This window comes from Salvelinus fontinalis, chromosome 28 (genome assembly GCF_029448725.1).
Source record: "Salvelinus fontinalis isolate EN_2023a chromosome 28, ASM2944872v1, whole genome shotgun sequence".
NCBI classification, from domain to species: Eukaryota; Metazoa; Chordata; class Actinopteri; order Salmoniformes; family Salmonidae; genus Salvelinus; species Salvelinus fontinalis.
Genome location: NC_074692.1, coordinates 5,568,153 through 5,595,939, shown reverse-complemented (window position 1 = coordinate 5,595,939; position 27,787 = coordinate 5,568,153). Strand labels below are relative to the sequence as shown.

Sequence of the window (27,787 nt, the reverse complement as noted above, 5' to 3'; positions counted from 1 at the left end):
TACTGGTGTGCACACAGGCAACTATCTGTAGACAAGATCCCACAAACACAATGGGGAAAATGGCTAACCTAAATATGATCCCCAATCAGAGACAACGATAAACAGCTGTCTCTGATTGGGAAGCATACCAGGCCAACATAAACCATTAACCACCTAGATGACCCACTCTAGTCACTATCACGCCCCAACCAACATAGAGAATAAACAGCTCTCTATGGTCAGGGCGTGACACACATTTTCATTTTAAAATATTTTAAAACATTTTCCATTGTATGCCATAATGAACACAACCCTTTTCTGTCTTCCATTGTACCTAACAAAAGTACTGATATACTTACAGTGCATTCGGAAAGTATTCAGACCCTTTGACTTTTCCCCAAAAAATGTATGTTATCTTCTTGTCAATAGGGGGGCGCTATTTTCACTTTGGAAAAACTCTTGCCCAATTTAAACGGCCTCGTACTCTATTCTAGATCATACAATATGCATATTATTATTACTATTGGATAGAAAACACTCTCAAGTTTCTAAAACTGTTTGAATTATATCTGTGAGTAAAACAGAACTCATTTGGCAGCAAACTTCCAGACAGGAAGTGAACATTCTGAAAATGGGGCTCTGTTTCAGGGCCTGCCTATTCAACTGGCTTATATTTATCGACATACATGCACTTCATACGCCTTCCACTAGATGTCAACAGGCAGTGGAAGGTGGAATGGGGTGTCTAGCTTGATCTGAAGTCGAACAAGAGCTTTTGGCGTGGCAGGTCAGGAATTTCCTTTCTCTACCTAGGCACGCGAAGCACCTCGATATTGTCTTCTGATAAGCGTTCGGTTTACATGGCGAATATCTCCGGCTCTGATTTTATTTGATACATGTGATAATAACATCGTAAAGTATGTTTTTTCAACCAAGTTTTATTAGATTATTCAACGTTTATTGGGACTTTTGGAGTTTTCCGTTCTTTGAGTAGAGAGAAGATGGGAACGTTATCAAGCTTGGCTAGCATTGTGACGTGAATTCGACAGAAGAAAAGGACATTCTAAAACCAAACAATGATTTATTCTGGACCAAGGACTCCTTGTACAATATTCTGATGGAAGCTCAGCAAAAGTAAGAACAGTTTATGATGTTATTTCGTATTTCTGTGGAAAACGTTGATTCCTATTCTCTGCCGTTTTGGCGATCGCTGTCTCGCAATAACGCAAGCTGTTTGTTATGGTAAAGTTATTTAAAAAAATCTAACACGGCGGTTGCATTAAGAATGAGTGTATCTTTCATTTGCCATACAACAAGTATTTTTATGTTAAGTTTATGATGAGTTCTTTGGTCAGATTAGGTGAGTGTCCAAAATATCTCTGGAGATTCTGGTGAATCGATGCTACGTATTCAGAATGTATAATCAGGATTTGTAGCTCTAAATATGCACATTTTCGAACAAAACATAAGTGTATTGTATAACCTGATGTTATAAGACTGTCATCTGATGAATTTGTTCAAGGTTAGTGATTAATTTTATCTCTATTTTGTCGGTTTTGTGCAAGCTATTTTTGCGGGGAGTAAATTGCGTTGTGTGTTTGGCTTCTGTAGTGAGCTAATAGAAATATATATTGTGTTTTCGCTGTAAAACACTTTACGTTTAATATGGGCACCTCTGTGCACCTTTCATCCAAGCTACTCAATACTGCCCCTTCAGCCATAAGAAGTTAATCCATTTTAGAATAAGGCTTTAAGGAGAGGTATATCTATAATTCCATGTGTATAACTTGTATTATCATCTACATTTATGATGAGTATTTCTGTTGAATCGATGTGGCTATGCAAAATCACTGGATGTTTTTGAAACTAGTGAACGTAACACGCCAATGTAAACTCAGATTTTTTTATATAAATATGAACTTTATCAAACAAAACATACATGTATTGTGTAACATGAAGTCCTATGAGTGTCATCTGATGAAGATCATCAAAGGATAGTGATTAATTTTATCTCTATTTGTGCTTTTTGTGACTCCTATCTTGGGCTGGGAAAATGACTGCGTTTGTCTGTGATTTGGCGGTGACCTAACATAATCATTTGTGGTGCTTTCGCTGAAAATCCTATTTGAAATCGGACACTGTGGTGGGATTAACAACAAGATTACCTTTAAAATGGTATAAGATACATGTATGTATGAGGAATTTTAATTATGAGATTTCTGTTGTTTAAGTTTGGCGCCATGCACTTTCACATCAATCCCGTTATCGGGATCTCAACCATAAGACGTTTTAAATAAAACCTTTTCTCCATAAATCTACACCCGATATCCCATAATGACAAAGTGAAAACAGGGTTTTAGAAATGTGGGCATATTATAAAAATAAAAAACAGAAACACCTTATTTACATAAGTATTCAGTCCCTTTGCTATGAGACTGGAACTTGAGCTCACAGGCATCCTGTTTCCATTGGTCATCCTTGATATGTTTCTAGAAATTGATTGGAGTCCACCTTTGGTAAATTCTATTGATTGGACATGATTTGGAAATGCACACATCTGTCTATATAAAGTCCCACAGTTGACAGTGCATGTCAGGGCTAAAACCAAGCCATGTGGTGGAAGGAATTGTCCGTAAAGCTCCGAGACAGGACTGTGTCGAGGCACAGATCTGGGGAAGGGTACAAAAAAAAATCTGCAGCATTGAAGGTCCCCAAGAACACACTCCATCATTCTTAAATGTAAGAAGTTTGGAACCCCCAAGACTCTTCCTAGAGCTGGCCGTCCATCCAAACTGACTAATCGGGGGAGAAGGGCCTTGGTCATGGAGGTGACCAAGAAACCGATGGTCACTCTGACAGAGCTCTAAAGCTCCTCTGTGGAGATGGCAATACCTTCCAGAAGGACAACCATCTCTGCAGCACTTAACCAATCAGACCTTTATGGTAGATTGGCCAGACGGAAGAGACTTCTCTGTAGAAAGCACATGACAGCCCGCTTGGAGATAAAGGAGAAACAAGATTCTCTGGTCTGAGGAAACCAAGATTGAACGCTTTGGCCTGAATGCCAACCGTCAGGTCTGGAGGAAACATCCCCACAGCATGATGCTGGCACCACCATGCCTCACCATAGGGATGGTGCCAGCATCATGCTGTGGGGATGTTTTTCAGAGGCAGGGACTGGGAGACTAGTCAGGATCGAGGGAAAGATGAATGGAGCAAAGTACAGAGAGGTCCTTTATGAAAACCTGCTCCAGAGTGCTCAGGACCTCAGTCTGGGGCAAGGTTCACTTCCAACAGGACCACGACCCTAAGCACACAGCCAAGACAATGCAGGAGTTGCTTCGTGACAAGTCTCTGAATGTCCTTGAGTGGCTTAGCTAGAGTCACAGTTTGAACCCAATCAACCATCTCTGGAGCCAAGCTTGTAGCATCATACCCAAGAAGACTTGAGGCTGTAATCACTACCAATGGTGCTTCAACAAAGTACTGTCTATCAGCAAAGAGCAAAGACTTATAGATTACCTAGAGCCATTGGATTTGGCGACGAATATGAAGCGAGGGCCAGCCAACGAGAGCATACAGGTTGCAGTGGTGGGTGGTATATGGGGCTTTGGTGACAAAATGATGGCACTGGGATAGACTACATCCAATTTGCTGAGTGTTGGAGACTATTTTGTAAATGACATCGCCTTAGTCAAGGATCAGTAGGATAGTCCGTTTTACGAGGGTATGTTTAGCAGCATGAGTGAAGGAGGCTTTGATGCGAAAGATGTGCTGGAGATGGCTGTTTAACAGTCAGTGGAGTAGTATAGAATACAAGTGGTGTGGTGGCTGTGCTTCAGCAAAGTGGGTGGGGTTATATCCTGCCTGGTTTGCCCTGTCCGGGGCTATCGTCGTACAGGGCCACAGTGTCCCCAGACCCACCCCTGTCTCATCCTCCAGTATCTATGCTGCAATAGTCTATGTGCCGGGGGGGATAGGGTCAGTCTGTTATATCTGGTGTAATTCTCCTGTCTTATCTGGTGTCCTGTGTGAATTGAATTATGCTCCCTCTAATTCTCTCTCTCTCCCTCCACTCCCGGAGGACCTGAGCCCTAGAATAAATGCCTCAGGACTACCAGGCCTGATGTCTCCTGGCTGTCCCCAGTCTACCTGGTCATGTTGCTGCTCAAGTTTCAAATGTTCTGACCACGGCCATGGAACCCTGACCTGTTCACCGGACGTGCTATCCTGTCCTGGACCTGCGGTTTTCGACTCTCTCTCTACCGCGCCTGCTGTCTCGACCTCTGAATGCTCGGCTATGAAAAGCCAACTGACATTTACTCTTGAGGTACTGACCTGTTGCACCCTCCACAACCACTGTGATTATTATTTGACCCTGCTGGTCATCTATGAACATTTGAACATCTTGAAGAACAATCTGGCATTAATGGCCATGTACTCTTATAATCTCCACCCGGCACAGCCAGAAGAGGACTGGCCACCCCTCGGAGCCTGGCTCCTCTCTAGGTTTCTTCCTAGGTCCCTGCCTTTCTGGGGAGTTTTTCCTAGCCACCGTGCTTCTACATCAGCATTGCTTGATGTTTGGGGTTTTAGGCTGGGTTTCTGTATAGCACTTCGTGACATCTGCTGATGTAAAAAGGGCTATTAAAAAACATTTGATTTGATAGCAAAGGGTCTGAATCCTTATGTAAATAATGTATTTCTGTTTTTTTTTTTTTTTATAAATTTGCCAAAATCTATAAAAACCTGTTTTCGCTTTTTCAGAATGGGGTATTGTGTGTAAATCGAGGAAAATAATGAATTTAATACAGTTTAGAATAAAGCTGTAACAAAATTTGGAAAAAGTCAAGGGGTCTGAATACTTTCCGAATGCACTGTATATACATTGATCCAACAATACTCTCCAAACAACTGTCACTTCAACGCAGAGCCCCCCTAATGTCCGCAAAGCCAATCTCACCTCATCTGGAGTAATTCCGAACATGCTACTAGAGATAATACACTCTGAAGTGCACTAGCAGTCTGTGCACCAGGGTGGAGAATTCACTCTCATCTAGATCACATTGGAATTGACTTTGCCTTATAGATACCGTGTGTGCAGATCCACCTCCCCTCCACTTCCCCCATAGACCCCCTACTCTTATCCTCATCTCAGTAACACAAGTTCAATTGCCCGCTAAGATCATAATTAACCAATTCAGACAGGAACTGTGGAAATTTACTGCTCAAATATTGTGCATGAAAATTACATTGGATTTCCAATTCCAGGCGTGCCGAATTATCAAACCCATTAAGAATGAATATAATCTACAGTGAGCTCCAAAAGTACTGAGACGGTGACAATGTTATTGTTGTTTTGGCTCTGTAGTCAAGCACTTCTTAAAGGATACAATGACTATGGGGTTAAAATGCAAACTATCAGGTTTAATTTGAGGGTATTTTCATCCAACGGTGAACTGTTTAGAAAATACAGCCCTTTTTGTACATAGTCCCTTCATTTAGGGGACCAAAAGTATTGGGACAAATTCACTTATATGTGTATTAAAGTAGTAAAAGGTTTAGTATTTGGTCCCATATTCCTAGCACACAATGATTACATCAAGCTTGTGACTCTACAAACGTGTTGCATGCATTTGCTGTTTGTTTTGGTCGTGTTTTAGATAATTTTATGCCCAATATAAATGGATGGTAAATAATGTATTGTGTCATTTTGGAGTAAATAAGAATATATTGCAAATTAGAATAGAATATGTTTCTAAACACTTCTACATGAATGTGGATGCTCCCATGAATAGGGATAGTCCTTAATGAATTGAGAATAATAATGATGAGTGAGTTAAGTTAAGTTACAGACGCATAATATCATACCTCCAAGACATGCTAACCTCTCACCATTACAATCATACCTCCCCATTTAGGGCGGTATGATATTTATGCCTCTATAACTTTCTCACTCATCATTATTCACAATTCATTCAGGATAAGCCGTAATCATAGTAGCATGATTTTGTTTGGATCAAAAAAGTTGATATCTCATCTGTGTACAGTATTTGCTGTGCAGGGGCGATATCGCATGTCAATAGTGAAACATTGTTTCCGAGGTCGGACAGGCAGACAAATCAGCTTTATACAAACCATCACTGTTGGAAATAAAATGCTAGGCTAGAAGCAAAGGGAAGTAATGTGTTAATAAATGCCTTATTTGCGAAAATTGATTGCGTGGCAGAGATAGAATATTTGTTGCATGTGTGTTTGTCCTTAATCCCAGTTTGTCCTGTGAATCTAAAGTTAGCCCAGGGTTAACCTGCGTGTGTGAATACTAGCCTAGTGGCCAGTCTTAGCCTGGGGCTAATTGATAGCCAGGTTCTAATAACAATGCAGCGTGAAAAGGGCTATTGCATAATTTAAAATCCATAGTGCTGGATAATTGTTGCACATTTAAAGCAAATTTACTGAAATAAAATTTTAAAAATCCAGAGAGTAGAGAGATTTTGAATTGAATAACTAATTTCATGCAAATCTACAAATTTTGCCATTGGCGGAGGGAAATATTTGCAGTTTTTAATATGATACTTGTATCTGAGTGAGAGTGTCTAACAAAATCAATGGGGCCCCCCTTTGTCGGTAATTCAAAGTTTTTTTTTAATATACAAGGACACTTCAGGAACTGAAGAATTCAAGGACACTTGAAAAAGTGGTATGTGCATCAAAAATACATCTAACCTCGAAAAATAAAACAAAACGCCTGCACTACTGAAAAGTTCTTCAATCCGCTGTACTGTGTACCAAAGATAAATATTTTAGCAAACCTTCTTGCGCCATAATGAATAATGAATAAACCATTCATTTGAACTCTCTTCCTTTTAGCAAATAAAATAAAATGAAAAAATGTATAGTTTTGCTAGGAACAGGGATATTTGAACCCTATATGGATTAAATGTGCTTTTTATTAATAACTTTCCTCACTGAGAACTGCATTACAATTCCAACCCATCTGTAATCCTGGTAAATCACGACTCTCTGCATGATCAATGGTTAAGCCACTTCCTTTAAATGCAGGGTTCAGTTGTTTTAAAACAACTTTAATCTCAAGGTAGCATCTTATTTCAGAATCTAAAAGAGCCACTCCAAGAATCGTTAGAGTTTCTCTAGACCTTTAGTGGTCATGTAAAATTCAAACCGCCGCAATGGAAAAGGGGAAAATATGCCACGGAGTTGCCCCTCTGGTATTAATGTTACTTTCATCTTTCATCACCTTTCAAAGTCTGCCATCAGAAATAAGACCACGTTCTCGCCAACGTCGTGTCCCAAGCTATGAGAGGCAGAAAAATACAGCAATTATTGAAAGAACTGAAAAAGTGGAGAGGACTGCAGAGCTGCGGGGGCTCAGCTTGGAAAGACGCTATAATAGAAAAGAACGTGTCAAACATTATAGGGTCAAATTGAAACTGGATTGCTATATTTTATTCCCATGCTCCGTCGTTCCAGAGACAGTGAGGACCAGTGTGCTGGTGCAATCCCCCCAGTTGATTACAGACAGAAAATGATTCCTGGATGACTGGTTCCCAGTCAGACCATCTCCCCGAGAGGCTGGTTTCATTTACTTTCTCTTTAAAATGAAGAGAAAAAAAAATCTAACATATCAAAAGCATTTTTGTATCAAAAACACTAGCACTACTACAACTCTGCCGTTTACAACTGCAACTGGGCCTTGGCCTATATCAAATTGAATAAAAGCAGATGGCATACTATCATTATTGTCTACCACTACAGTACTACAACCCCCACTACGGGTGATGGTTATAATTTGATAATAATAAAGCCTGTTCTGTGTAAAATATTTCAGGACGCGGGGCCTCCGAGGTCTTGACCCTGATTGAGACACTCCCTCATAGGCACATCAGTGCACTAGAGTGTCATAACCCACCAGTCTATTCAGTGCTGGGCGCCAGTGGGGAGAGTCAACCCTGTCACATTGAAGCTGACCCAAGAGTGAAATGGGCGAAGAGTGAATGTCAAGGTTGTCAAAACACACTAATTACGTTCCCAATGTAAATAGGGTAGATCTGGGATTGTTAACCTCTCTACTGCCACTAGGGTTCGAGCAACCTTCAAAGACAAGCTGCTACAGTCATCACAGTGGGAGTGGAACAACGTGAGGAGTCCAGATTAGCACCCTAGAGTCGATTGACGCACCGGCGCGCAATGTAAGTAACCAAATAAAAAAATCCCCATCAAAATCCGTCAGTTTAAACTAGAGATATCTATTTTTGTTGCATTGGATGCGTCTCAATCCCCTGCATCTGCTGACTTCACACTTCTGCATCTGCGGTGAAAGGTGGCAGAGCTAGAGCGGTGTTTGTCAGACCATGAGACATCCGGAAAATCTTCTTCTCATGAAAACGTCAAAAGCATCTGAATGTCTTTTTGGCCATTTATGAATGTGTTATTCAATGCTAAACGATCCATAGTATGATCCTTTTAAAACAATTCCATATGTCAGTTTAGAACCCCCTTCTCCAACGGCGTAGACATTTAAAATTAAAAGACTGTCCCAATCAGGTTAGATGCCCAGTATTTCACAGCATCTCATCTAAAAGAAGGCCTGGTTATGGGGCTTCCATCAGTCGGTCAGTTTATTGGCCTCTCCTTCACCCCCAATGCTGATGGTAAGCCAACATGACTGACTGGTCCGTTGTGACAGAGCTCTTTAAAAGAAAAGGATGAGAAAAAAAAGCTATGTGTCTAAGTGTTTTATTTTTTTTACTGAACAAATTTAAATTCAAAACAGAGTGATCTGAGTGACATCTGTCACTCTGGCTAGTCTCGTGCACTTTGTCAATGCAAGGGATGCCTCTGGGAAAAGACCTTCATCCATGCATTCCATTAGGGTCATATGTGTCACGAACCCTCTGGAACTTTCATTGCGCACACCTGGCCCCTAATCCCACTGATTGTATTTGTATATATGTGCCCTTTGTTCACCATGGTGGGGTGGATTATTATTACAATGCCCGTTGGTGCGTGTGAGTACCTGTGCTGTGTGTTTTGGCTTGCGTGCAATTGTGGATTGCGGAGATGATTACGGGTCTTGTCCTTTGTGTTAATCATTGTGCACGTGTGTATTTATTCAAGGTACTCTTCGCTCTTTTGTTTTGGGTTTCTACCCTGTGCTTTTTTACGTGTTTTTTTGGTCTTCGTCCCCGTGCCCTTACACTGCACGCCGTAAATTGGTGTATAATAAAAAACACTATTACGCATTCCTACGCCTGTCTCCCAAATCTTTGTTACCAACGTGACAAAATAATCGACCATTGAAAGAGACAGCGGGAATGGCCCGTCACACGACGCTGCAACTGGTCCGTCCAGTGTCGCCGCAACTTCGGCAGTTCCAACTGGGTCATCCGACGTTGCCACAATGGGTCCATCCTACGAAGCAACTTCAGCGGCCACAACTGGCCCGTCCGACAACGACACAACTTCAGCAGCTGCATTGGGTCCTGATCAACCCGCACTGCGTTCCTGTGATCATCCTCGAAACCGGTGAAACTGATTGTATTTGTATAATGTGCCTTTTGTTCACCATGGTGCTGTCCATTATTGTTACAATGTCTGTTGGTGCGTATGATTACCTGTGCTGTGTGTTTTGGGCTTTTGTGCCCTTGTGGATTGTGCTGATGATTACGGGTCTCGTCCCTTGTGTTAATCATTGTGTGCGTGTGTTATTTATTCGAGGTACTCCTCGCTCTTTTGTTTTGGGTTTCTAACCTGTGTTTTGTTACGTGTTTGTTTGGTCTTCGTCCCCATGCCTGTACACGGCACCCCGTAATTTGGGCTTAATAAAAAACCTTATTAAGCATTCCTGCACCTGTCTCTCGAATCATTAATACCGGATTGAAAATATGATTTTATCTGGCTTTCACACGCAATTAGCTCTCACAGTCTCACGTCAGAATTAGCTGTTCATCCATGTATCCCAAACATCAAATTTAGAAGTTGCTGCAAACCTCTAATTTCGAAGTGGTTAAGGTTAAGCGTTAACTATGAATTTTAAAAGTCAGGGTTAGGTTTAGGCATTAACTCTCAAATCGTAGACATTAACTCCGAATGGTTAAGGTTTGGGATAGGATAAAAACAAAACTTTTTATTGCTGGATTTAAACCTGCAAACTTTGAGTATCACAGGCTGATGCTTCTGCTTATGCCCATCTGCCATCCCCATCCACAGTTCCTTAGCAAAACAGAAACCTACTTGAAGGTAAGAGCACTCACTGTTGTCCCTAGTGGCCGGTTTCCACATGGTCAGACATGGATGGATGTTGAATACTGGCTTGTAATCACGGGTGACCTGGCTGTTCACACGAAGCTATCAGGCCAATACTATGGTAAACCAAATGGAGAAAAAAAATTATACAGAGAAAGCAGAGAGAAAGAGCGGAGAGAGAGAGAGACGCTGCATGTCTGAGTGTGAAGCAGCAGCCCTCCTGTATGTCAGGAAAGCAGAGCTCCCAGATCTTCAGCTGTGCAGAGAGAGATGAGTCTGTATCCTCATCTGAAAACTGCTGGAGACCAGCAATGATGAATAAGGTCGCTGTGACTATTAATTCCTTTTAAAAGCTCCATTCTTCGCCTTCCATCGCCCACTGCTGAGATGTGGTCAAATAAAAAATGTCTCTGAATGATCAGAAACTAATACTCTCATCTGTGGGAAGCAGCTTAGTACTAGTAACTAATCACTGGGTACTATTTGTCTCTTAAGATTTTGGTAATCATTGGATCGTTGGACTTTGGTCTGGGAATGTGTCTCCACGTACTCCTCTGTTAAACCAAGCTGACACCAAGCTAAGGGGAGATGACTCTAGAGCCCTGGAAACCTCAACAAGTCACAGAGGAAATGCTGCGCTGTCACTATCTCAGATATTGCCAACCGCATAGTGGAAGTTATGAATATCACACTCTTTTCAGTTTAAAAGGCCATTTCACCACAGCTTCTCTCAGCACAAGCCATCTGGGGGTTTCTGCAGACATTGAGTGTGACTGCAGCCGAGGAAATAAATGGAACTTATTCAAACTCCACAAAACGGGATAGGGCTTCCACTTTACTGATAAAGTATATGAGTGGCCATTTTAAAGGCAAATGATGTCCCGCTGGTGAGCATCGACGAATAATGCTAATATGACGGACTAAAGATGGTGGTGTAGAATGCCTCATGAGAAATCGCAATATTCAATATCTCTAAAACTGACTAAATAGTAACCCAACACTGATTAATTTACTTGTGGGCAATAACAATCAAGCTGGATATTAACCCCCCAAAACATAAGACTGGAAAAGTTTATTTATAAATATTAGTATCCATTTTTCGCGTTTCTTGGCCCAAGCAAGTTTCTTCTTATTATTGGTGACTTTTGGTAGTGGTTTCTTTGCAGCAATTCGACCATGAAGGCCTGATTCACGCTGTCTCCTCTGAACAGTTGATGTTGAGATGTGTCTGTTACTTGCACTCTGTGAAGCATTTATTTGGGCTGCAATTTGTGAGGCTGGTAATTCTAATGAACGTATCCTCTGCAGCCTCTGCAGCAGTGGTAACTCTGGGTCTTCCTTTCTTGTGAAGGTCTCCATGAGAGCCAGTTTCATTATAGCGCTTGATGGATTTTCGACTCTATTGAAGAAACTTTCAGACCTTCATGTCTTAAAGTAATAATGAACTGTTGTTTCTCTTTCCTTATTTGAGCTGTTCTTGCCATAATATGGACTTGGTCTTTTACCAAATAGGGCTATCTTCTGTATACCACACCTACCTTGCCAAAACACAACTGATTGGCTCAAATGTGTTAAGAAGGAAAGAAATTCCACAAAATGAACTTTTAATAAGGCACACCTGTAATGCATTCCAGGTGACTATCTCATGAAGCTGGTTGAGAGGATGCCAAGAGTATGCAAAGCTGTCATCAAGGCAAAGGGTGGTTACTTTGAAAAATCTCAAATATAAAATATATTTTGATTTGTTTAACACTTTTTTGGTTACTACATGATCCCATATGTGTTATTTCATAGTTTTGATGTATTTACTATTACTTTACAATGTAGAAAATAGTAAAAATGAATAAAAACCTTTGAATGAATAGGTGTGTCCATAGTTTAGACTGGTACTGTGTATATATATATATATATATATATATATATATATATATATATATATATATATATATATATATATATATATATATATATATATATACATATATATACATACACTACCGTTCAAAAGTTTGGGGTTGCTTAGAAATGTCTTTGTTTTTGAAAGAAAAGCAAATTTTTTGTCCATTAAAATAACATCAAATTGACCAGAAATACAGTGTAGACATTGTTAATGTTGTACATGTCTATTGTAGCTGGAAATGGCAGATTTGTAATGTAATATCTACATAGGCATACAGAGTCCCATTATCAGCAACCATCACTCCTGTGTTCCAATGGCACATTGTGTTAGCCTATCCAAGTTTATAATTTTAAAAGGCTAATTGATCATTAGAAAACACTGTATTTCTGATCAATTTGATGTTACTTTAATCAACAAAAAATTGTTAAAACAAGGACATTTCTATGTGACCCTAAACTTTTGAACGGTATTGTACATACTTAACCCAAAAATATATGGGGGATTGGAAATGATGCAGACAATTACATTTATGGAAGCCACAATCTATCTGCAATATTAAAGCTGATCTACCCCCTAACACCCTGCCCAAACCGGCTGCGCGCGTGCACCATCGTATGGTAATTTAGCTAGTTAGCTTGCACTTGCTAGCTAACGTTAATTTGTCCTATTTAGCTAGCTTGCTGTTGCTAGCTAATTTGTCCTGCAATATAAATATTGAGTTGTTATTTTACCTGAAATGCAAAATGATCTCTACTCCAACAATTAATCCACACATAAAACGGCCAACCGAATCGTTTCTAGTCATCTCTCCTCCATCTCTCCGCTTTTTGATGTTTAAATTATATGGTGATCGCATCTAAACTTTCATTGTATTACCACGACTACCGGCAAAACAGTTCGTCTTTCTATCACCCACGTGGGTATAACCAATGAGGAGATGGCACGTGGGTACCTTCTTCTATAAACCAATGAGGAGATGGGAGAGGCAGGACTTGCAGCGCGATCTGCATCAGAAATAGGAACGACATCTATTTTAGCCCTTGGTGTCGCAGACGCTCGTTGGCGCGTGCAAGCAGTGTGGGTGCAATAATTGAATAACATGGATTTCTAAATTTCTTTTGCAACGCTTGCGCACGGAACGTGTCCGGTCTGGTCAGCATGTTAGCCCTTGGCGTCGCAGACGCTCGTTGGCGTGTCCGGTCTGGTCAGCATGTAAAACATAAATAAATAAATCCTCATGCAGGATTTTTGTTTACCTCATGTCATGCTGTCATATCTAAAGTATAATGGTCTGTGCTTGAGGTTGGTCTAGTGATCAACACTGCTGCCTCCAGACAAAACATGGCCAGCTGAGGTTCCAATCTTCATTGTGCCAGTTGCTTTACTGCCCTCCCACTCTACCTATCCCACAATCAGTTCAATGCTTTCTAAATAAAGCAAGACAAACAATGCTCTGTCTACACAACAGTCTAAAAGAACATGAAATGCTAGAGTGGAAGGAAAGCTAAGAAGCCGCAGGATATTACCTACAAGGCACTTGAAAAGTTAATGGGCTTTGTATTTGAAACACATTCTTATGAAAAAAAGAGAAAGAGGTACTTTTAAGTGATCCCTCATGCTCAGAATAATTGGCTTTTTTAGCAATGAAGTATTGGAGGACACTTTAGGAATAGTGATGAGAAAAGTAACACAAATGAATTCCTCCAAACATACCCTGAAAGTTAGACTTGGTTAGAACTTTTCTGATAGTGTGCTATTAAAGCTCCTATGTGTTTGATGAATGAGTGAGTGAGTAAAAGGCCATGCTTTTAACTGCGCTGCAATTAAATTAAAAAGAAACAAACATTGGTTTGATGCATGCATCTGTCTGTCCGTCCATATGTTTTGTGGATGTACTGTATATAGTACATTGTTGTCAAGTACTGGTATCATACCTAAACATGATTGTTTCTCCTACACAGCAAGGCGTGACACAGGTTGACACACAGAAGAGACACTCACCGTCCATCCTCCTCCATCCGTTGTCATGTCACAGAAGACCTGGAAGCCAGCAGGGTAGTGTGTGGGAAAGATAGAGTAGATCCCATCCTCCCGCTGACCACCGGTGAAGATATCACTGCAGTCCCGAGGTCGAGAGCCTAGCGAGATCAGAAACCTGATTCACTTTTAAATCCGAGAATTTCTCATAGACATGATTCAATTAAACCAGCGAGCTCCATCATTTTCTTCTCTTAATAATCTGTCGTATCTCTGAATCAACCTAGACAGCTTCACTACACCCTGTCAAAATCCTGTCTGTACTTTATAGAAACGCCATGTTTGTACAAAAATGACTTGGGATGTCAGAGTATGCAAACAGTTAACACAGTTTAAACCTATTTCAATATGAAGCAATGCTTTTTTCCCCCTCTAGTGCAATTGTGAACAATAGCCATGTCAGACATAAAATATGTCTAACATATGGTTCACTGCAGCTCAAGGGATCAACAATTGTCCGACAGCTGACATGGGGTAGTTAAGAGATGTCCATGCACTCATTTACTATTCCTCCTTCCACCAGCCACTATCCATAGGCCTACCATTGGAGCAGCCTTTGGGCCGAGTACTACGGACAGGTGCTCTCTGGAGGTCTGCCTTCAGCTTGCTCTTCAGGTTCCCTGTCTCCTTCTGCATGGAGTTGAGTGTATCACTCACGGAGTTCACCACCTTCACCATGTTGATCTGGCTCTCGGACAGCAGCTGGAAACAAACACACAAATAGCCCATTGAAAGCCACTCTGTAGTTGGAAAAACAACTAAACTGCAGCCTTGTCACCTGCTATGAAGCTGCCGGATGGGGCTGGAGAAATGACTGGCAGAGCTAGGATGAAATGTCCTAACAGTAACTGTTTTGAACAATCTATTTGGATGTAATGCATAGTTAGGAGTACTTGTGCAGTATGTACCTGACACAATGAAATTCGTTTTTGTAAAGGATTTCCTTTGACAAAAAAAATCTCCAGTTGAAGAGGGCATGCAGACACCTCCCATTCTCTCATATCTTAGACATCAGGGATCATGTGATACCACTGCAGGCTCTCTTACTCTAAACACACGAGGCCATTACGTTTCCCTTGGCAGACATGGCATTAACACCCTACACCAGTGCTTCCCAAACTTCTTATAGTCCCGTACCCCTTCAAACATTCAACCTCCAGCTGCTTAACCCCTCCGGCACCAGGGTCAGCGCACTCTCAAATATAGTTTTTTTGCCATAATTGTAAGCCTGCCACACACACACACACTATACTATACATTTATTAAACATAAGAATGAGTGTGAGTTTTTGTCAGAACCCGGCTCATGTGAAGTGACAAAGAACTCTTATAGGACCAGGTCACAAATAATAATATAATAATCAATAATTTTGCTCTTTATTTAGCCATCTTACATATAAAACCTTATTTGTTCATCGAAAATTGTGAATAACTCACCACAGGTTAATGAGAAGGGTGTGCTTGAAAGGATGCACATAACTCTGCAATGTTGGGTTGTATTGGAGAGAGTCTCAGTCTTAAATCATTTTCCACACACAGTCTGTGCCTGTATTTCGTTTTCATGCTAGTGAGGGTCAAGAATCACCTCTCACATAGGTACGTGGTTGAAAGGGCATCAGTGTATTAACGGTACGATTTGCCAAGGCAGGATATCCTGAGTGGAGCCCAATACAGAAATCTTGCAGTAGCTAATTAAATAAAAAATTTAAAGGACCGCTTGTTGCAATTTTGATGAGGCTCTCTTGTTCAGATATCGGTAAATGGACTGGAGGCAGGGCATGAAAGGGATAACGAATCCAGTTGTTTGTGTCATCCGTTTCAGGAAAGACCTGCGTAATTGCGTACCCAACTCACTCAGGTGATTTGCTATATCACATTTGACATTGAGTTCATTTGAGTTGAGCTTGAGTTCATTTGCACGCAACAAATCACACAATGATGTTGTTAATGCAGACAGAGAAGAGCTCCAACTTCTTAATCATAGCCTCAATTTTGTCCTGCACACTGAATATAGTTACGGAGAGTCCCTGTAATCCTAGATTCAGATAATTCAGGAGAGAAAAAACATCACCCAGATAGGCCAGTCGTGTGAGAAACTCGTCATCATGCAAGTGGTCAGACAAGTGAAAACTATGGTTAGTAAAGAAAACTTTAAGCTCGTCTCTCAATTCAAATAAACGTGTCAATACTTTGCCCCTTGATAACCAGCACATTCTGTATGTTGTAAAAGCGTTACTGTACATGGTCGCTGCCCTTGCTTTAACAAAATTAACCATTTTCACTGTAGTGTCCAAAATGTCTTTCAAGCTGTCAGGCATTCCCTTGGCAGCAAGAGCCTCTCGGGGGATGCTGCAGTGTACCCAACACATCTTGACTACCAAAGTCCATTTGATGTCACAAAGCTGTCCAGAATTTTAAAAAATATCCTCTCCTGTTGTCATGTTCCAGTGGTTTGCAGAAGAAGATGTCTTCCTTAATTGACCCCTCATAAACGCAATGGACATATACCAGGAGCTGTGCCAGGCCGCCACGTCTGTTGACTCATCCAGCTGTAATGCATAGAATTCACTGGCTTGTATGCGAAACAGTAATTGTTTCAAAACATCTCCTGCCATGCCACTGATGCGTCGTTGTTTGATAAATGCATTGTCTGTATAGTTTTTTTGCCTTTTCCCCCAGCATTGTCCCAGCCATATCAGCGGTAGCAGGAAGAATTAAGTCCTCCACAATAGTATGGGACTTGCCTGTCCTAGCCACTCGGTAGCTCACCACATAAGATGCTTCTAGCCCCTTCTTATTAATGGTATCTCTTGTTTTTATACGTCTTACTACTCAAAAGTCGCCTTAATTCTCACTCCAAAAACTCCTTTGGCGTATTTTTCAAATTGGCATGTTTTGTTTCTAAATGTCTGTGCAAGAGTGAAGACTTCATCAAGTTGTGAGATAGTACTTTTGCACACATAACACACTGTGCCTGAGGAAAGGCACTACTCCCAATATAAGTGAACCCCAAATCAATGTAGTTCTCATCATATTTGCGCCTCTTCGATGGTCCAACGTGCCTGTCTGTTGTTTGGTTCTTTCCCGGGTAAGGGGGCAGTAGCTCTTCGGCTGCATCAGATTCACAACTGTCGGTGTACATGCTAGCTAGGCTAACAACAAATGTATAATAAATGATGCTAGCTTTGGATGTGCTCGTGGAAGCAGAACAACTTGTGTTGTCGACAGTGTCTCTATGGATGTAGGCCTTACTTTTTTTTAACCATTAATCCATTTTCGAGCAAACAGAATGATTAGCAGCTACGTTTGGCTACATACGGACCGTTAGTGGAATTCCTGCGAAAGAATAACGGTTAATGTGATTGGAAGTTAATTATTTGACTAGGCTACCTATATTTGACAATGTGTTTTTATCTCGCTGAACACCATATGGTTACATTTTTTGGCAGTGAATCGAGGATACTCAGGCGAGAAAAAAACTCACCCAAATGTTGGAAAATCTAAATGGACTTACATTTAAAAAAAAATGTGAATCACATTTTTATTTGGCGAACTCCCGACGGCATTGCGCGTACCTGCCCTACACAATTGGGTAAAAAATGCAATTAGGCTCTCCCTGAGTGTGAGTTTTCATTAATCAGAATGTAGGGTGTACAATCAAAAACGCATATTTTGACCAATGGTTAAAATAATATGCTAATTCTGTAGATAATCCTCTAACAAAAATGAATTGTTCAAACCTCATGTCTCTATCACAATCCATTCAAATGTTATTTGAGTTTTTACCTATGTAGGACGGTCATAATTAGGGTGACTACATCAATGGAGGTCAGAGAAAAAAAACGGTCACAAATCTGGAAAATTGCAGCATGTCAGCTACTGTAGGCTGGATTCTAGCTAAAATTAGCAAACTATTTGATTTGAGAAAATGAATTGAAATCCAAAAGGATCAGAGTTAGGCTGTACCGTTAGTTTATTTCAACCATGTGCGTGTTGAGTTCACGAGCCCAACTAACATTAGTGGTGCAGCAGGTGCATGGTGTTAATTGGGGTGTGCCCTAGTGTGATCAATTTGAGCCTCGTTTGGTGCAGCATGTAACTAGCCGGGAAGTGAAGGTAACAACATGGCTGTCACGTTCCTGACCTGTTTTCCTTTGTCATGTATTTGTTTTAGTTGGTCAGGGCGTGAATTGGGTGGGTTGGTCTAGGTTTGATTTTCTATGTTGGGATTTTGTGTTCGGCCTGGTATGATTCTCAATCAGAGACAGCTGTGAATCGTTGTCCCTGATTGAGAATCATACTAAGGCAGCCAGGGTTTCACTTGTGTTTTGTGGGTGTTTGTTCCTGTGTCAGTGTTTGGGCCACACAGGACTGTTTCGGGTTAGTCACGTTTGTTGTATTTTGTAGTGTTTGTTGTTTTTCCATTAAAGAATGAATACTTACCAATCCGCATCTTGGTCCGATCCATGCTCCTCCTCGTCTGAGGAGGAAAACGACTACGACAGCCCTTACAATGGCTAATATCTACTAATTTGTTCTTCAAAACGCATAAAACTAAGAATGTTTGTCTGGCCAAAAATGGTTAGATAACTGACTAGCTATATAGCTAGCTACAACACCGACCTCAACATCTTGTAATTTAGTGCTCACGTTAGATGTCCTTTACACGTTTACAGTGAGGAGGACCCTAAGATTGTCTTGCATGGTAAAGATACATTTGAAATGCATTTGAATCAGTTGCAATCAGACCCACAGCTACCATCTGTGTTCGGAGTAAATATAAATTCTAAACTAAACAGTTTGCAGCACTTCCATGTTTGTAGTAATTGTCCTGTGGACATAATGCATGACATAATGCATGACATTCTTAAAGGGGTGGCTCGGTTTGAGTTCAAATTGCTGTTTGAATGTGTCTCTGAAAATGTCATTTCGAAACGTGCGCTTCCCTCCAGAATCTACTCGTTTGACTATGGGTACTCGGAGCGTAAAACACGTCCAACTAAAGTCGACCTAGAGAACAGCGGAAATAGCATAGCACTAAATTCTATTCAACCTTTTTTCGGGGTGATGTTCCATCAGGAAATGAGAACTGGAATTTGCTGCTCATCTTATTGGAAAAATCAACATGGTTTTTTCCTCTTTTCTTAGCCAGTGCATTACTGTGTATCTGAAACATTTGACAATTGAACATCACACACTTTTCAAACAGCTGTACCCACATAACTTGATACCCGAACATCCCTTTATGATACATCTCCCAGCATGCATAAGACAAATCGGTCCTTTATTACATACTGTATGTGGTGCATGAGGTTTGAGGCAAAGTACAAACTCTTTAAGAACAACCTCGAAAACTTCAAGAACATTACTAAGTCCCATGCCAAAAAACACCAATTTGCTATAAGCCATCCCTGGGAGACATCATCATTGCGACATACTGAGTATGGACCGATGAAAGCATTTTCCCTGAGTGATTTTACTGGTGGTCATGAGATGGCAGCGTCACTTCAGGTCACTATGCAGAAAGCCATTTACTCTACCAGCTGGGTTAAGATGGATGGCACGGAGTACAGAGAGGGACTGTTAGTTTGCAGTTAGATGGAGCATGAAATGCCAGTCTTTTGTAAAATAACTAAGATCATTGTGGTTGACAATATTGTATACCTATTGCTGGACAAGTTGCATATTGATAATTTCAGTGAACATTACCATGCATTCACTGTGTTTGATAGTGTCAATGACAAATTTGTTGTCAAAGTTGACGATCTGAAATTTTATAGGCCTTTTGTCCTTCAAAGTGCTTATGGTGCTGATGAGAGCCTTTCTGTCGTTCCTTTGTTTGACAAGCATTAAAAATGGCGCTGGAGCAGAAGGCAGAGGTTTTACGTGCCCCCAACTGATTGTGTTTTTTGTTTGCGTTGTTTGTATCTACCTGCGTTGTTTGTAACTTATTTTGTTGCTATTTTTGTATATAATGTTGCCGCTACCATCTCTCATGACCGAAAATAACTTCTAGCCATCAGGACTGCGATTACTCACCACGGACTAGCAGAATCCCTTTTCTTCTTTGACGACTCTGACAAGCCCGAGGATATACGAATCCCTCGGGAAGAGGCTAAGACCCCAATGATCTGCGTGAAGAGGAGGCGGAGAAAGAGAGGCCGGAGGGCGGGATGCCTTCTGAGGAGTAGGAGGCGATCGAATAAAACCCCACTCCCCTCAATTCTGCTCGCAATCATGCAATCTTTGGACAATAAAATGGACGAGTTATTGGGAAGATTAAACTACCAACGGGACATAAATTTTTTTTAACATCTTATGCTTCACGGAGTCGTGGCTGAACAACGACAATATCACCATACAGCTGGCTGGTTATACGATGTACCGGCAGGATAGAACAGCGGCGTCTGGTAAGACAACGGGTGGTGGTCTATGTATTTTTGTAAACAACAGCTGGTGCACGATATCTAAGGAAGTCTTGAGCCATTGCTCGCCTGAGGTAGAGTTTCTCATTATAAGCTGCAGACCACATTACCTACCGAGAGAGTTTTCCTATATATTCTTTGTAACTGTTTACATACCACCACAGTCAGAGGCTGGCACCGAGATAGCATTGAATGAGATGTATTCCGCCATAAACAGACAAGAAAACCCTCACCAAGTGGCGGCGCTCCTAGGAGCCGGAGACTTTAATGCAGGTTAACTTAAATCAGTTTTACCTCATTTCTATCAACATGTTAAATGTGCAACCAGGAGAAAAATAACTCTGGACCACCTATACTCCACACACAGAGATGCATACAAAGCTCTCCTTCGCCCTCCATTTGGCAAATCTGACCATACAGTAAATTTATTCTCCTGATTCATGCTTACAAGAAAAATTTAAAGCTGGAAACACCAGTGACTAGATCAATAAAAAAGTGGTCAGAGGAAACAAATGCTAAGCTACAGGACTGTTTTGCTACCACAGACTGGAATATGTTCCGGGATTTGTCCAATGGCGTTGAGGAGTACACCACATCAGTCATTGGCTTCATCAATAAGTGCATCGATGAAGTCGTCTCCACACTGACCGTACGTACATACCCCAACCAGAAACCATGGATTACAGGCAAAATCCGCACTGAGCTAAAGGCTGGAGCTGCCGCTTTCAAGGAGCGGGACTCTAACCCCTGAAGCTTATAAGAAATCCCGTTATGCCCTCCGACGAACCATCAAACAGGCAAAGCGTCAATACAGAACTAAGATCGAGACGCACTACACCGGCTCTGACACTTGTCGGATGTGGCAGGGCCTGCAAACGATTACAGACTACAAAGGGAAGCACAGCCGAGAGCTGCCCAATTACACGAGCCTACCGGACAAGCGAAACCAATTCTATGCTCGCTTCGAGGCAAATAACACTGAAACATGCAAGCAGCTGTACCGGAAGACTGTGTGATCACGCTCTCTACAGCCGATGTGAGTAAGATCTTTAGACAGGTCAACATTCACAAGGCCGCAGGGCCAGACGGATTACCAGGACGTGTACTGTGAGTGAGCGCTGACCAACTGGCAAGTGTCTTCACTGACATTTTCAACCTCTCCCTGTCTGAGTCTGTGATACCAACATGTTTAAAGTAACTTGCCTAAATTACAACTGACCCGTAGCACTCACGTCTGTAGCCATGAAGTGCTTTGAAAGGCTGGTCATGGCTCACATCAACACCATCATCCCAGAAACCTTAGACCAACTCCAATTTCCATACCACCCCAACAGATCCACAGATGATGCAGTCTCTAATGCACTCCACACTGCCCTTTCCCACCTGGACAGAAGGAACACCTATGTGAGAATGCTATTCATTGACTACAGATCAGCGTTCAACACCATAGTACCCTCAAAGCTCATCAATAAGCTAAGGACCCTGGGACTAAACACCTCCTTCTGCAACTGGATCCTGGACTTCCTGACGGGCCGCCCCAGGTGGTAAGGGTAGGTAACAACACATCCGCCACCCTAATCCTCAACACAGGGGCCCCTCAGGGGTGCGTACTCAGCCCCCTCCTGTACTCATGACTGCACGGCCAGGCACGACTCCAACACCATCATTAAATTTGAGGATGACACAACAATGGTATGCCTGATCACTGACAACATCGAGATAGCCTATAGGGAGGAGGTCAGAGACCTGGCCGTGTGGTGCCAGGACCACAACCTCTCCCTCAATATGATCAAGACAAAGGAGATGATTGTGGACTACAAGAAAAAGATTCTCATTCTCATCGATGGGGCTGCAGTGGAGCAGGTTGAGAGCTTCAAGTTCCTTGGTGTCCACATCACCAACAAACTAACGTGGTCCAAGCACACCATGACAGTCGTGAAGCGGGCACGACAAAACCTATTCCCCCTCAGGAGACTGAAAAGATTTGGCAGGGGTCCTCAGATCCTCAAAAGGTTCCACAGCTGCACCATCGAGAGCATCCTGACTGTTTGCATCACTGCCTGGTATGGCAACTGCTCGGCCTCCGACCGCAAGGCACTACAGAGGGTAGTGTGAACGACCCAGTACATCACTGGGGCCAAGCTTCCTGCCATCCAGGACCTCTATACCAGGCGGTGTCAGAGGAAGGCCCTAAAAAGACTCCAGCCACCCTAGTCATAGATTGTTCTCTCAGCTACCACATGACAAGCAGTACCGGAAAGCTGAGTCTAGGTCCAAGAGGCTTCTAAACAGCTTCTACCCCCAAGCCATAAGACTCCTGAACTTCCATGTACATACTACCTCAACTAACCAGTGCCCCCGCACATTGATTCTGTACTGGCACCCCCCTGTATATATTATTATTTTTTACTGCTCCTCTTTTGTTACTTTTATCTCTTATCTGTATTTTTTGAAACTGCACTGTCGGTTAGGGGCTTGTAAGTAAGCATTTCACTGTAAGGTCTACATCTGTATTCGGCACATGTGACTAATACAATTTGATTTGAGTAATAGATTATTGGCAGCTATGTCAAGAAAATTGCATTGCCTAGTCTTAAGGAGGACTTCCACTTGTGTTAAATAGGAACTCTGCAAATACTCTTGTTCTCATATAATACATGTACTGAGGTGCCTGTGATGCGCTGATTTCATTCTGATGTGCCTGTGATGTGCTGATTTCATTCGGATGCACTGTGATGCACCGTTTTCATTTTAATGCGGGTGTGATGCACTGTTTTCACAGTGATAGGCACCTCGGTACATGCACTATATGTGATGCACTGTTTTCATTCTAATGCGCCTGTGATGCACTGATTTGAATGTGCCTGTGATGCACTGATTTGAATGTGCCTGTGATGCACTGTTTTCATTTTAATGTGCCTGTGATGCACTGTTTTCACTGTGATGCGCCTTGATTTATGAGTGGGAGAGAACCAGACAAAATGGTTATTTCCTAGTGTGAATATTTAGCACTTTCTGGTGTCAATTCAGGTCCAGGATGCATTCTCTAGAGTTGATCCTCAACACTGTAAGGCGTTGCTGCTCAATTCTGAGGGTGTTGAAAAAAACACTCCCATGGGTCATTTGAACAATGTTCGAGGTGTTATATTGTAACACTCCAAGTGTTTCAATAAGAACACTACCAAAGTGTTAAATTAACACTGAGTGGCCCTCTATAAACACTGGATGAGTGTTGAAAAAACACTTCCATGGGTAATTTGAAAAAAAAAACCGAAGTCATATCTTAACGCTCAAGAGTGTTTCACTATTAACACTACAAAAGTGTTAAATTAAAGAGTGGACCTACAGTACCTGTCAAAAGTTTAAAACAGCTATTCATTCAAGGGGTTTTCTTTATTTTTTACTATTTTCTAAATTGTAGAATAATAGTGAAGACATAAAAACTATGAAAGAACACATATGGAATCATGTAGTAACCAAGAAAGTGTAAAACAAATCAATGTATTTTATATTTTATATTCTTAAAAGTAGCCACCCTTTGCCATGATGACAGCTTTGCACACTCTTGGAGTTCTCTCAACCAGCTTCACCTGGAATGCTTTTCCAACAGTCTTGAAGGAGTTCCCACATATGCTGAGCACTTGCTGGCTGCTTTTCCTTCACTCTGCGGTCCAACTTATACCAAATCATCTCAAATGGGTTGAGGTCGGGTGATTGTGGAGGCCAAGTCTACTGATGCAGCACTCCATCACTCTCCTTTCTGGTCAAATAGCCCTTACACAGTCTGGAGGTGTGTTGGGTCATTGTCCTGTTGAAAAACAAATGATAGTCCCACTAAGAGCAAACCAGATGGGATGACGTATCGCTGCAGAATGCTGTTGTAGCCATGCAGGTTACGTGTGCCTTGAATTCTAAATAAATCACTGACAGAGTCACGAGCAAAGCACCCCGACACCATCACACGTCCTCCTCCATGCATCATGATGGGAACCACTCTGCATCTCACACCTACTCTGCATCTCACAAAGACACTGCGGTTGGAACCAAAAATCTCAAATTTGGACTCATCAGATCAAAGGACAGATTTCTGGGTTAGTGTTTGGCTGAGGTAGGCAGTCACTGTAAATAAGAATTTGTTCTTAACTGACTTGCCTAGTTAAATAAAAAAAGTGGTGGTTTCTTTGCAGCAATTTGACCATGAAGGCCTGATTAACACAGTCTCCTCTGAACAGTTAATGTTGAGATTTGTCTGTTTTTCTAATGAACTTATCCTCTGCAGCAGACGTAACTCTGGGTCTTCCTTTCCTGTGCCGGTCCTCATGAGAGCCAGTTTCATCATAGCGCTTGATGGATTTTGCGGCTGCACTCAAAGACATTTTCTGCATTGACTGACCTTGATGTCTTAAAGTAATGATGGACTGTCATTTCGCTTTGCTTATTTGAGCTGTTCGTGCCATAATATGGACTTGGTCTTTTACCAAATAGGGCTATGTTCTGCATACCCACTCTACCTTGTCACAAGACAAATGATTGGCTCAAACGCATTAAGAAGCAAAGAAATGCACCTGAGCTCAACTTCGAGTCTTATAGCAAAGGGTCTGAATACTTATGTAAATTATTATTTTGGGTTAAAAAACACTCCAGGCCACTATCAAAGGTCTAAAACTAGGTAGAAATGATGCCTACATTATAATAGGCCTATATCTTTTCAAATAACTTTGCTCAGCAAATTGCTTTTGGCCAACAAATCGGTCCAGAAAATGAAATGTCGATGTCGCTCTTGAGATGAAATTATTGCCCACCCGTGCTGTAGAGTTACTCAAACATCCTCATTCTGCAGGGTGTCCACCCACTCCTCCTAGAATGGGTGAAATTGTGCTTTGGTGACAAATTTTCACTTCCTTATGTTATGAAATACATTTTACCAAGACAAATGTGATTATTCATGTTCTGAATCGTTCAGTGGGGTCTTTCTCTAACATATTATTAACATTATATTCAAAGAGTCGCATTTCGTAACCTAATCCATCCGATAATAAGTTCTGAGCTATGTTGACACAGCAGTGCAGGGTTCTCATAACAACTTTTAAGAATTTGACATTTTGTCTTCGATCTCAATATGGTTTCCACTGGTAGCAAAATGATAAATTAGCATTACACTAACTGAATTACGGTCCATTCGGGAAGGTATTCAGACCCTTTCCCTTTTTCCACATTATGTTATGTTACAGCTTTATTCTAAAATGTTTGAAATCATTTTTTCCCCTCATCAATCTACACCCAATACCACATAATGCAAAAATCGATAACAGTTTTTTTATCAGAAATACCTTATTCCCCAAATGTAATTTAATTTAGTTTAGTTATAACATAATATTTTTTACTCAAACCTCACTGGGTTGGGAATGACTGGGCCAAAAAGGAGAAGGAGAACGGTGAGCAGCAGCAGCATCAAACCACAGAGGCCGCCCCCAAGCCCAGCATCGATGATGAGTCGCCAGGATAATGGCTCCACAGCCCCCTCCACCTCCGACTGTTCCTGACGATCTTGGAACAGAGGAGCCAGCCCAGGTTAGCCTAGAATTCTACCCTAGCCAAGGTTTTCTGTCCAAAAACATTCATTTTATAGCAACTGGTTCATACATTCATAGGAAGAGAGTGACTGGGATACTCGGTTACTACAGATTAGAGCACTGCACGGGAATAAAATTAAGCCCGAGCCCTACCTATGCACGCAACGTTCTGGTCCTACCCTACCCAGGCCCGATTGCTTTTGCCAAATTTAAGGCCCAGCCCTGCCCGAAACCTGTCGACCACTAGCGTTCACGTTGTCATGGTGTTGCTAAGCTAATCATCACCCAATCCCCTCTCAAAGTCTCTAACTCCCTGATCTGTTTCACCTGTCCTTGTGCTTGTCTCCGCCCCCTCAGGTGTCGCCCATCTTCCCCACTTATCCTCTGGGTATTTATACCTGTGTTTTCTGTCTGTCGGTGCCAGTTCGTCTTGTTTGTTCAAGCCTAACAGTGGTTTGTGTCTCAGCTCCTGCTTTTTCCAGTCTCTCTTTTCTCACCCTCCTGGTTTTGACCCTTGCCTGTCCTGACTTCGAGCCCGCCCGCCTGACTATTTTTGTTTCCCATGTCGAAAATTCTGTGTTAATGCTAATGCAGACAAGGCCTTCACCCAAGCTGGGTATTCTAACTGTAAGTAAGCTATTGATAGTACCAAAGGATTCACTAGGCACGCATCAAGCAAAGAGCATTTGAAATGCACTGCATTGTGGAAAGAAAAACAAGTTTGAAGTGCTATGGGAACATCAAATCTCAGAAAAGACAACGAACTTGACAAGATGTTGAGCACCGTACCCCACTATACCCCATACTGTACAAGTCACACAATATTTAAAATGAAATCATAGTGGGGCATCCAAAGCTACAAGCGAAAACTCATTTTCCACTTTGACAAACGTGTTCAGTCAGCACAGAAGAAGCATGCTACACCTGAGGTAGGTTCAACTAATCCAACTGGCATTTGAGGGGGATCTTACAAAAAGATTTCGGGGAGAATGGAATGATCGATTACTCAGAAAGTTCCACAGAGCATCACGGAGGTTGCAACTCTTCTGAAAAGATAAGAAACAATCTAGCTTTTTAATCAAAATCTTAGTGGTTTAGCCAGTGGCATTCAGCAAAAATCTAGGATATGGAATGGCAAAATGACTTCCATGTGTGTAGGGCTCTGTCCATGGTGCTGATAGAGCGCAACGGAGATTTCGAACCAACCTGTCACTTCTTGGTCAAAAGCACTCAATGGTGTTGGCATTTAAACTTTTATGTTTATTGTGGTATAGTGTGATATAAACAGAATTTAATATATTTCCAATGCAATAACCAAAATGATGCCCCTGGGTATAGCTACATATCGGTTTGTTTCATCATACAAATAGATAACTTCTATAATGTTTTTTGTGGTTAATGGAACTTTGCATATTGGTTATGTGTTTACGGTAGGCTGGCATTGCTTAATTGATTAAGTGGGTCGAATTTGATCCACATAAGTGTATGTGACATATCACAACGTGTTGCTGTGCTCATGAGCGACACGGTTTTCCATGCTTGAAGCAGGCCTATTGGCCTATTTGTTTTGCAAGACAGCTGTGTGTAACGTCCTGACCAGAGTTCTTA

At 41.6% G+C, this 27,787-nt stretch overlaps 1 protein-coding gene across 1 annotated transcript in view; it reads right to left on the bottom strand.

The window, feature by feature from the left end:
- LOC129825984 (fibrinogen C domain-containing protein 1-like) overlaps positions 1 to 27,787 on the bottom strand; it is a 165,777-nt gene that overhangs the window by 77,238 nt on the left and 60,752 nt on the right. Inside the window, exons 3-4 of the mRNA XM_055886203.1 lie at positions 14,725 to 14,884; positions 14,147 to 14,283 (exon numbers count right to left, since the gene is read on the bottom strand). Coding sequence (XP_055742178.1) covers positions 14,147 to 14,283; positions 14,725 to 14,884 — 297 coding nt within the window. The remainder of the gene's footprint in view (positions 1 to 14,146; positions 14,284 to 14,724; positions 14,885 to 27,787) is intronic.